The 12,605-nt window shown below is 37.9% G+C and overlaps 1 protein-coding gene and 3 non-coding genes across 4 annotated transcripts in view; 1 reads left to right on the forward strand and 3 right to left on the reverse strand.

The window, feature by feature from the left end:
* Window positions 1-4,773: 4,773 nt before the first annotated feature.
* Trnae-cuc (transfer RNA glutamic acid (anticodon CUC)) lies at window positions 4,774-4,845 on the reverse strand. Its single transcript has one exon. It is a non-coding gene; the product is annotated as a tRNA-Glu (tRNA).
* A 2,642-nt stretch (window positions 4,846-7,487) lies between these two features.
* Trnae-cuc (transfer RNA glutamic acid (anticodon CUC)) lies at window positions 7,488-7,559 on the reverse strand. The gene has a single exon. It is a non-coding gene; the product is annotated as a tRNA-Glu (tRNA).
* Window positions 7,560-8,949: 1,390 nt separating this feature from the next.
* Window positions 8,950-9,021, reverse strand: Trnae-cuc (transfer RNA glutamic acid (anticodon CUC)). Its single transcript has one exon. It is a non-coding gene; the product is annotated as a tRNA-Glu (tRNA).
* Window positions 9,022-11,175: 2,154 nt separating this feature from the next.
* Window positions 11,176-12,605, forward strand: part of LOC140240453 (probable 4-methylmuconolactone transporter) — a 12,373-nt gene continuing 10,943 nt past the window's right edge. Inside the window, exon 1 of the mRNA XM_072320223.1 lies at window positions 11,176-11,607. Coding sequence (XP_072176324.1) covers window positions 11,366-11,607 — 242 coding nt within the window. The 5' untranslated portion in view covers window positions 11,176-11,365. The remainder of the gene's footprint in view (window positions 11,608-12,605) is intronic.

Below are 12,605 nucleotides of genomic sequence, written 5' to 3' on the forward strand. Positions count from 1 at the left end.
CACGCCATTATCTAGTGTACTTTAGATTTCATCCTACCCAGCAAACTGAAAAAAGAACTGTAAACACTGCAAAATTACTTTTCAACCATGAGAACCATGATCGTAATACAATGTGCTGTTAATGTAAAATCGGATAAACTAATTTGCCATCAAATTTCTTCCATAAAGAAATATATTGATTTTCAATGGACAACAGTAGGTAAAATATGGATACATAAATATATACATGTACTGGATATCACTTGACAAGATATTTCCTTCGGTAGCTCACGGAAGCTATCCTGGGAAGGTCAGATTACAGGTGAAATAAACCGTCGAAAGGAGTGTGATGGTGTCATGACAGTCATGTAGAAAATAATTGATAAAGAAAATGAGAAAAAAATAATGCTATCAGTAGGTAGAATACTATCTATTTATCTATGTACTGCGTAAAATAAGTTAGGCCTGTAAATATGCACCTTTTCATGATGCCTTTGACATTTGTTTGTTTGTTTGTTTGTTTTATTTCCGTCATAAACATGCATACAGATATAAAAGACAACATATAAGGTACAGGGATAATGATACATCATGCATAAAATGAAACATACATAGCAAATGAATAGTGTGACACATCATCGCTATACCAAAAAAAAAAAAAAAATACGAAGAGTATGGTAAAATGGCATGCATGCTGTCTAGGATAGTAATATAAAGCATTATTTTTCTAACGTCAACTAAACATTTAGTGAGTCTCAACTATTTTTGTTTGATGACTGTTTCTAATCACTTTCATTTTATTCATTTATTTATTTTTTTATGATTAGTTGATAACATGCGAATGATTGTAAACAAATATGCACAAGTCATGAATTAAGGGATTGTATTGTCAATTACTTCAATTTTATATCAAAATGAAATGTCAACAACGACCTGTTCAAAATGTGCGTTGTATCGGACATAAGTAGTATTCGTAAGACAAACTTTACAAACTAATATTCTATGCTCCTAAGCGGTACTCAGATCGTTGCGAAGTTACGCGACGCTGCGCCGCGGTGAGGGTGATTGGTAGTCTAGTAATCTCGAATCTCATACCCGCTTGCGCACTTTTGATTCAAGCAAGCGGACACCACAGCTAGTATTTTGTGTGTTATATTATTCTCTTTCATAGCAGGTCACTGTGTCTGAGGGTCACTAACTTGAAGGAAATCCAACGTCCAATAAATTCAACGTCAAAATTCGAAGTTGATAGTAGGAGAATAGACTAGCAAAGCAAGTCCAGCATTCCAGTACGTGTACAAAAGTACAACTAGCGTGTGACAGCATTTCCCTTTGTGGGCAGACAAAGATGTTGTGTCAACATGATCAATGAAATGCAAGGTTAGAGTATTGGTGTTGAGTTGATTGAACCAGTGTTGAACATTAACCTTTGTATGGAGCATTCAAATAATGCATGTGTTCATCAGGTACCTCTGAATGAGGACAATACTTTCTTGCGCCTGTTCGTTGTGCCTCCTAGCCTTTTCTTTTGCGTATTTCTACGTTGATTATGGTGTTTATTAGGTGACTAAATCATTTATTCGGGTGTGTTAAGCTCCAAGTATGGTCTTCATTGTCGGTTGGTTTGTTTACTGCTACTGCTACTACTACTACTACTACTACTACTACTACTACTACTACTACTACTTCTTCTTCTTCTTCTTCTTCTTCTTCTTCTTCTTCTTCTTCTTCTTCTTCTTCTTCTTCTTCTACTTCTTCTTCTTCCTCTTCTTCTTTTTCAAGAAGATATTGGGCAAAATCCTGACAACCAGTAAGCACACCATACAATGTGTTTGATAACTAGTCTATCACGTATCGGTCAAATCTGACTCTGGATTCTGTTTCTGTTTTTGAAGTTAGTATGTTTCTTTTGTTATTATAGTAAAGTCCTTTAGAGATTTTCGAGACAGTTATCTACACCCTGCCAAAGGTTATGACCGATAAACAGATGAATATTGATCATGACATTGTGTAGTTTTTATTTTGGAATTGTTCACTACTTCTACTTGTGTCTAGTTTGAATGATGGAATTAAATATGCAGAGTTTTGTCTCTGGAGGATAAGACGAAATCAATCAGTATATATGGGGAAAAGGATATCAGAGGCTGACGTGAATTGGAAGTGACCTCGTCTATTTCTTTTCTATTCTTGTTTTGTGTTATTCTACGAAGAGCAACAATCAGCAGGACGTTTATCATCATATAGGCCCTCTCATAAAAAAACTATATTCAGTCTATTTATCCATATCTACACATTAAAAGCCCATGATACCCATGTCATAATCCCACCGTTTGAAACGAGTGAGATTGTCATAAACCGTATACTAATAGCATAAAGATGTTTGACTGAATGAATGATCATGCTAGCCTATCAGCGCTTACAATAGTTTTACAGGCATATCGACTACACTAAAATGACATATTTGTGTTACGTGTAAGCATACTGTTATTGGAATGGTTTATTAGGTAAAATTTGCAAAATCGTAGCCCGAAGGCTAAAATACATTTCAGTGACAACTAGATACATTGAACTGTCGTACATTGCATCCACATTAAAAATCACAATTGGACATAAAATATATTGCACAAAACAATTACCACATATTACTACACAAAACAAACAAAAATTAACCCATTAATACTATACATTAATTACCGTATTCTATATTGTGTTCCTGAGTGAGATAAAAAGAAACTTGTTTCTACATATTTCCATACTGTATCTCAATGTATAAAAAATACAAAAATATTCACTTGTATATCACAACTTGAAAAATATATTCTGAATTGCATGTATATATTCATAATGCAATTACAACATAATTAAGATTACATAAGGGCATAAAATTGTCCGTGGTCAACTGGGTGATAACAGCATACTATACAAATTGATTTTAAAAGTCTCTCATATATATATATGAGAGACTTTTAAAATCAATCAATTAAAATCAATTGTTATATATATATATATATATATATATATATATATATATATATATATATATATATATATATATATTAACTAATTATATAGGTCCTTAGGAGCCTATACTATTATACCACTATTATACCATCATTATAAACAGACCTAACCATGTGCGTTGTGATGTGTACAATATATCTATTTTGGCCCCTAATATTATATACGATATCGCAGCTATAAACTATAGGCTCCTACATTGTATGACACTTCGATGAATAAAAAAAAATTATAATAGGCCTAAATGAAATGCATTCGGTACGGATACAGGGTCCTGTGAGTTTTTACCAGCTAAGCAATTGGCTGAAGGAGGTCCCGTGCTAAAATGAAATAAACTGAACTGAAGTGGCAATGAGTAATAAACGTATTACTGGTCGACATGAACTCAATATCATGGATAGAAATTACGATATTTGACAAACAATCACTGCACACAGCCATGACACCACATAAAAACAAACACAAGTTAAATGCAGTCTCAGACTTTGTTATCTCCTAGTGTGTTGTTTAAGATGAGGAAAAAGTACTGAAAAAAAAAAATAAAACAGTGCTTCCCACACCGGGAACCTAACCCGGTGAAAAGCCGGATCCTGTAATCACTAGACCTGTGCTTCTCAACCGGGACGTCTGCCAAAACAGAACAAGGAATTATAAATATCAGTTTGATCTAACTGGGCTTCAAGAAAGAAAGAAAGAAAGAAAGAAAGAAAGAAAGAAAGAAAGAAAGAAAGAAAAACTTTGTACGAGCCAAAGTGGGCTTCGAGTTTAAAAAGAAAAAGTTGAGAAGCGCGGCACTAATGCCGGGAATAGACAATTTCACACATTCTCAGGTACATCTAAGGAGGTTGTTGAACTTCCGTGGTTACAGAATAAAAAATCTTTCTTCTTCTACATTATTTTCTCATTTACTTCATATTGTATTAAAAGAGTATAAGATTATAATGATTAGGGCTCAACATTATAGAGGTGGTCCGCGGGACCTCTAGAAATTGATGTCGGGCCACCAAAGTTTCCAATAAGGATACCTTTTGGTGGCCAGATGGGGCAAGTATAAGATTCGAGAAATGAATTTGTATAATCAATTATCACGTTTCTTTTCATTAATTTGTTTTCGGGCCAATATATTTCTTTATGGAGCTACCAAAGTTAAGAGGTCCGAACGGACCACCAGATAAAAAACAAAGTTAGCGTTGAGCCCTGCGTATAGACCTATACCACATAGACAATCGATTAGATGACTGTGATACCAGGATGTCGCTGTAAAATGCTTACATACATGCTTACATGCAGGGTTCATGAGCCGTTGCGGGTCTCTCCCTCTCTCTCTCCCTCTCCCTCCCTCCCCCCCCCCCTTCTCTCTCAGTCTCTCTCTCTCCGTCGATATGATTATGACCTTTGTTGGGTGTGTGTACACGTCATTGTATATAGGCCTACATGATTTACTGCCGAGTGGTTTTTGTTGTATCTTATAAGATTTATATTAAACTGAAAAAATATGCATTTCAATCTGTATAGGTAGGCCTATAGATAATATATAGGATATAAAATATTCGATAAGTGTACATGCATGATGAAACATCAGTGTGATACTCAGAACAATGCTGACTTATATAAGATTACATAACACACACGTTCACACAGTCATGTATAGAGGGCGAGCATGCTAACAGTTTTATTCCATGTATTTCAAACATTATTTTATTCTTCTGCGCCTCTCTTTGTTTACTACATTTTAAATGAAGACCAAAAAAAAAAAATAAAAAAAAAACAACTTATTTCCCACACCGGGAATCGAACCCGGGCCACGGCGGTGAGAGCGCCGGATCCTAACCACTAGACCATATGGGATTTCGCGATTTCCACGGCTGGCAAAAGGATTTTTAACCCCCCGTCACACTAGAGCGGATCAAGCCAGCGAATGCCCAGCGGATCCGAAAATTTGGAGATAGGCTCACATCCGTTGCTGGTCGTTCGTGACTCGCTTGACGTTCGCTGTATCCGCTAGCTGTTCGCAGAGATTCGCAGAGATCCGCCGGAGCCAAATTTTGATTTTGGACATGTCCAAAATCTTGAGCGGATGACGAACGGAATGACAATCCGCTCTGTGTTCGCTTAGCATCCGCTGATCGAAAGTTTTGGTCGCTCTGCGTTCGCTTAGCATCCGCTGATCGAAAGTTTTGGTCGCTCTACGTTCGTTTCTTATTCGTCCGCCGTTCGTCCAACTTCGCCCACCAAATCTGAACAGCAACACACGTTAATATTAACCGAAGTAGGAAAAAGCAAATAAATATTCATAGCACACATAATAATAACAATAATGATAATAATAACAATAATAAGAAAAAAGGTCTTATTTACCCAGCCTGTAGCCTCTTCAGTGTTGCCACTGCTCTACCAGAGGGCCCTGCTATTATTATTACCATAGCGTTGCCAGGTACCCATTTACACCTGGGTCGAGAAGGATATCGTAGGTAAAAAATCTTGCCCAGGGATGTAAGCACTGGGCGGTATTCGAACCCGGGTCCTCGGTTCGGGAATCGGGAGTCTTATCCACTATGGTACACCCCTACATGACATTATACGTATTCTGGCATTAAGTAATAAATGTATGGTAGATAATAACCGCACTTGCAGTGCTTGTATCGAGAACATTATTGTAAACCGCTGCTATAAAAGTCAACCTGTAGTAAAAGGGAATCTCTGCATGGAAATTCGATGGGAATTGTGAAAGTTCGACTCCAGTTGGAGGCACCAGACGCAATGGAGGATGTTGGACTACCAACATTATGCGTCAACGTGGTCATCAGAAGGAAGTGCACTTTGATAGGGGAATCTTGAGGACTGTCGAGGGTAAGTGGATAGTGACATCAGGGCCCTGTCATGCATAAAGCCTTAACCAGAGTTTTTTTCATGGTTAAATCCAGAAACTCTGGTTAAGAATTTTTAACCACAGTTTTTCTATTGCATAAAGCTTAACCATAGTTTTTTTTTTTCTCAGGTTATTTATGCAACAGGGCCCAGGAGTACTATACTTGTTGGTGACTTCTGCTTCCTTCTTTTTGGGGCCATTTTCACAGTCACCACATTACTTGACACTGTCACTGCTCAAAATGATTTGGTGAAGTGTGCGTCAGCCGAGATCCGTCACGTGATCGCCGCAGTATCGCTCTGCATATGTTGGGCATTCGCTGCTCATTCGCTTTGTCCGCTCAGCATCCGTTGGATGGACTGTACGCATTCGCTTTCATTCGTTACTTTATCCGCTCGCAACACGGTTAGCATATGCTCATCCTTCGTTAGGCGAACGTTCGAAAGCCACATTTTGCTAGCGAATTCGAGCGGATTTGAGCGTATCTGGACTTTGCCAAATTTTGCCCATCCGCTAGGCATTCGCTGATTTATACGCTGTAGTGTGACGGGGCCTTTAGTGTATTTTTTCTTTTTTTCTCGGTGACCTCATCACTCGTTGCTGAAATACTACATGTAGTAGTAGGGCTGCGTGAGCGTACAGAGATTTGAGAGCTGGTCCAAGCCAACAGGAAATGAATCACAGAGAAAGAATTTCAAGCTGCTCATCACGTGACATGAGGTCAATTACATGCACTGCTGAATAACAAAGACCACAAATACACAGAGCATGACTTTTATGTACGTCCGATGACATCTCTGTACTCTTCTTTCATCTAATCACTCCAAAGACGACAAGGTGCTTCATTCATCAGCAGACAGTTGCGTATCCATCTCGCGGTTACATTTCACAGTGCTTTTCAAAGGTCTATGTTCAATTTTCTCTTGAATCAGCTCCCCCCCCCCCAAAAAAAAAAAAAAAAAAAAATCCGCAAACTTCTAAGATACTTAATACTGATTCGCTCAATTACGTACTCTCCCATTATACTTTAAAGCTAAAACGCTGTGAAACCAACTTGCGAATGGCCACGTGTACATCCATGAACATGGATTCTTATCACTGTCATGATGACGTCATTATCGTCATTAACGCCATTTGACTACCATTTAAACCCTCTTTGTGTGTGCATTCTATCATCAATGAAATGCCTGGTCTACCAGTTGAAGATTTTTTTTTTTTTTTTTTTTTTTTTTTTTTTTACGTTCTCAAATGCAGAGTGAGTGTGCCACATAAATATTAATGTTCTCCGGGTTAAACAATAATGACCAAAGCCCTAATGTAAAACTTTTAGGCGTATTGCTTGTCTTTTACTATCCAACTATGTTTAAAGAGCTCAACAAAAGGGCAAGACAGCAAAAATAATGAAACATGTAGCCTAGTATAATTGTCTTAATACTAATTAGATCCCTATAATAATGATAATATTGATGTTGATGATAGTCGATAATGATGACAATGATAGTAATAATGAAAATGATTTTAATTACAAAAATATCGATAATTATAATAGCAACATAATTCATAGATGTGGTAAAACAAAAGGAAGAAGAAGACAAAAAAAGAAAAGAAAAGAAAGTTGTGTTTCCCACACCGGGAATCGAACCCGGGCCACGGCGGTGAGAGCGCCGGATCCTAACCACTAGACCATATGGGATTGCACACGTTTGTCGTTGAACTTGGCAGACTCATTGTCTAATAATAATACACTGAGCTTGGGACTTCCTGCAGTAAGCGTTGCGCAATTAATCTCTGCTTTCAAGCATCGCCTGCATGCATATTTAGTTGTACGTAGAGCGTGGATCACATCATGTCAGGTATAATATTCGTGTTGCTAGACTGAGAATGATACTTTTCTTGGTCCTCTTCGGACTACCATAATGTATACATCTCTGGTCTTTATGGTTTCATTTTTTAAGTCGAGTAAACCGACTTGCAAGTTTTGCAGATTTTATAAAACGCATACATACAGACTAGCAACAGTAACATAATATATATCACTGATATTCCTATACGTTTATGCCTTTGCTTTCTTTTTTTTTTCATCGGCAGTCTGAAATTCACATAAATGATGATATTCCTATATGCTGCGAAATCCAAACATATTGTATATCTGCAAAAATACATGGGCCATTGGTGACTGGACCGTTCGTGTGGAGAGTTATTACTAAAATAGGCCCTAGTTAATATTAGATCAGGTCTTGGATTGTATATTCATATTACGTTGGAAGCAATTTATCATTATGTGTTTAGCTTTCAGAGAGAGGGAGAAATAGAGAGAGAGAGAGAGAGAGAGAGAGAGAGAGAGAGGGAGAGAGTAGAAACAGAGTTCTTTTCAACTGACCTTGCCATTGCATGATAATTTCAGCACGTGTTTCCTTCCATGTTAATGATTGACCAATACAAAAATGCGTTAAAATTACATTCAACAGCAGAACATCGGTATGCATTGGCCACATTTCATCAGTCTGATCTAACTCTATAGCCCAACGAATGGCCTTTATGTATCGAGAAAGAAGGGGGGGGGGGGTTGTACCCATTGCTCGTGTTCAATGAATCTTAATTCTGCGTTTCCCACTTTAGAACTTGTTTGTTCTTGTTTTTACTTCTGTGATGCTTGAAAGCGTTAAAAGCGGGTGCTATTACAATAAGGGGAAAAGAAGGAAAAACATTATAATATTAGGGTCTACTAAAAATGATGTCCCTTACTACATTTTATATACACATAGAATATGTTCCTCTTAAAATAGACAATCACATGTTTCTCTTAAAGTGAAATATGTTCCTCTCTATGAATAAAGCACAGACATATAGATAGGAAGATGGACAAGACAGTGATGAAAAATAAAGATGAAGAAAGGAAATAAGAGCCAATTATTAATCAATATGCCTACATTGAAGGTTAGGCTGAATGATAATGAATGAGAATTTCCTTAAATAATCTGAATTTCTCAGCCATTGACAGCAGAAAAAAATAAAAGAGAAAACAGGAAACTCAAAGCAAAATAACCGTATATACAGGAAAAGAAAACAAAATATTATTGCGCTTCCCACACCGGGAATCGAACCCGGGCCACGGCGGTGAGAGCGCCGGATCCTAACCACTAGACCATATGGGATCTCACATGGCGCTGCGAATGACAAATTTGGTTATTACACTGTGGATGTCTTTTACAAGAGAAGCATGCATGAGTCTTGCACATTTACAAATCGGCTCTGCATGTATACAGCACGTAGCGCTTGTCATAATCTCTGCAAGTAGACTGTGTAGAACCCTAGAAGCTATATTTTCTTTTATAAACTAAGAGAAAATGTATAGATGTAATAAAATTCTCAATTAAATATTTGTCTATATAATGTAAGAATACATTGAATCAGAGAAAACAAAGATTATTGTAATAATATTCCTTCATAAGTTTTTTTTTTTTTAAAAATTAGCATGTAATGAATAAAAACCAAAGGAAAACAAACATTGTAATGATATTTCCAAAAGAAGTAAACATAAACTGAAACGAAATAATATGTTTGTTTCTGTCAATTAGGCCAATTTAGCAATAATTTCAGCTTTATTTTTCATTGTTGTTTACATTTGGATATGGTAACGAGCGTTTCAAATTGCCACTTATATTCCATAGTTCATTTTCATTTTTTGATTTAAATTTTCATAATTAGTGGTTGTTGCGTCGGACAAGTCTTGTGGAAGCTTTCTGCATGCTTATTAGAAGTATAATGGACTTATAACGGAGGTCTAAATTTGTTAGATCTCATCATCAATATCAAAGTCATAAAAGAGTACATTCAGATGTTTGGACAATGACAATTATATAATCGTGCATCGATCGTCACTGACAAAAGAACAGTTTTCATCATTTCGGTCTTTGCATGGCTGAGGTGCCTTTTCATATACTCAACTGCCTTTTGATATCAACAAAACATTAATGATGGGAGGCAGCAAACCTCAAAACATGATTTTCTGTGACAAAAAAAAAATATTGGTAATTATTTATGAAGTGGACACTTTTTGATGGACACGCATGTAACGTCGCTAAATGGTAACACATATATTCCGTCTACGGTTACTGTCTATGTTTTCACTGAAACAATGCGGGGAAATGAGAAAAAATAGATTAAAAATTATAATCAACCTACCAAAATATTTCCTTTCTCTTGTAAAGAAAGTGCATTTTGCAAATGAAATTGCTGGAGCGATGATTTTTCAACATACGCTTCATGTCCACGTGTATATTTTTCTTGATTCAGGAGAGTTCCGAGCATGTAGTTGTTGTTGTAGTTGTTGTTGTTGTTGTTGTTGTTGTTTAATTTCTCAAAGCGCCGTCTTGTGTTTATCCAGGTTGGCTTTCGGTGGTGATGATAAGAACAAAGTAGGAAATTATGTTTAAAATGCTATTGTGACACCTTCGACAGAAACAGGTGTAAGAATTAATTTCCGAGCGATGAATGTCAATGTGAAGTATAGGTCCATATGTTAGAAACAGCTTGTTTTAAAGGTATATATGCATGAAATGCGAATATGAAAGATGAAGTAGTCTTTATAAAAAAAAAAAAAGAATGGCGGTGATAAGCAATTCAATGAACTGCACATGACATTATAATACATGACATTGTAAAACACGCTGTTGTGTTGCCATGGCAACAGCAACTGGCGGCGTCTGGGCTGTGCTGTCCTGGATACAGACCAAGGGAACTTCAAAAACGTGAGACAGGTGAACTCGTGATAGGTTCTTAGATTTCTGGAAGAACATAGACACATTGTGGTGAGTTGCGTCATCTGTACAGTGAAACACACCCCCTGAAAGAAATAAAAAAAAAAATGAAAAGCATTATGACGTCAGATACATACTTAGAATACAGCAGAGAGAGTGAGGGAGACCTGCTTGACGCAGAATGTATCATCTTCGGGTCAAGTGCCTGCTCTGGCATCTAACAATCTAAATGGGGGTTTTACGCGATGGGACATGGAAAGGGAGACTGTTTAGGCCATCTTGCCCTCGATTCAAATGTATTTTCAACCTCAAAACAAAACACGCTTAAATAAGGTAAATAAGGTAACAAAGATTGCGTACAAAAATATTGATGGTAGCGAATTTTGCCTCCACGTTGGCACCTGCGTCACTGCTATGACGACCAATAACACAAAAGTCTTCTGACACTATACAGTCGCTGAAGATGATTGTGGAGAGGAGTTTCACGTCCGATGCATTCGGGTTCTAACAAAAACCATTGTAGCAGACATCGCTTGCTGTGTGCACAACGCGGAATATTCGGGCATGAGGAACAAGGAATACTGGAATTTCACTACTCTGTGCAGAGCAGACGGATGCCGAACTAGACAACTGGATGTTCGAGTAACTTTCGTTGCAAATTTATCAATTCTACAGGACAGGAGTAAATGAGATTAAACAAAGGATTTGTATACTCCGCTGGAGTTTTGTTCATGCTATCATGTCGCAACGAAGCGTGGAGAAGGAAATGAACGGGGGTGTTGCGTCGAGAATACCAGATTATGGAGGTGTTGGTGATGGTTCTTCGGGCGTGACCCGAACCACCGTGACCAGTGCAAATGCGGCGTACGAAGGTTCCGTGGGAAACAAGCCAGTGCTAGTCAAATGGCCGACGTCGCGCAAAAAGGCAGCCTTCGTCATCGTCATGTTGACGTTACTGAACGCCACGAACAAACTGGACAGGTTGGTGTCGAAAACTTTCGATTTGTTTTGGGGGGTTTGTCTTTAGCTTATGTGCTCTTCTTTCCGCGTTAATTTATTCAAAGCTGAAATGGCACATCGCACGTGTTAGTAGTCCTTGCATTTTAAGAATTTTTTTGGCAAACATTTTTGTTTGGCAAATCGCTGTCATGGTAAATTGATTAAATTATCATTGTCTTCACCATCTCATTGTGATGCATAAACTAGTATTGATTTCTTGCGAGCCAACTAATTTCTTTTTATGGGAAAGCTTCCTTTAGTTTAATTTGTTTCATTAGTTGACTATCGCATGTTTTCCACACATCGCAAAGTAATTTAATTTATTTTGATGATTAAATGTCCCGATGTAAGATCTAACACATAATCAAGAATTGTGATTCTGCTTCAAGCGGCAAAAATGGGTTATTGACGTGAAATTCTCAGATTCTCGGAGATTTTGCGCAGAATGCACCGGGATCTCGTAAACAACAGGTAACTCTATACTTATCAAATAAGATATCAGTACCATAAGGCCGTATCTCATTGGAGGGAAGTTCGTCGCGACTGATCGATCGCCGCCACGTATGTGTGCTACAACTTGAGAGACCCAAAAAAGGCGAGTAAACTTTACATCAGGGTGACTTAAAGACGTCTCCAAACAAGATTATGATTTCATATGTATTTGTCCGGAAGTCGCAGAGATGTCGCTGAGATATCTCCAAGACGTATCCTCAGTGTCGGAGACGTCGCCAGTAGGTTGCCAATGGGTCTCCGCAAATAGCAGGTGGAGACGCCTCGGAGAATAAAGTTAGTCTCCGCGACTTGGCAGCGACTCAGAAGGAGACGTCGCGCAGACGTGTCCGTGACAGCTGGAGACTGGAAAGCGGCTTCCGGAAAAAAAAAATCGAACGCGTTCGATTCTCTCGTGAATACCCAGAGACTCAGCTACATTGCAGGAGACGTCTCCGAGACGTCTCCGCGACTCGGGAGACTCGAGTCGC

The sequence above is a fragment of the Diadema setosum genome, chromosome 17 (assembly GCF_964275005.1).
Source record: "Diadema setosum chromosome 17, eeDiaSeto1, whole genome shotgun sequence".
Lineage (NCBI taxonomy): Eukaryota > Metazoa > Echinodermata > Echinoidea > Diadematoida > Diadematidae > Diadema > Diadema setosum.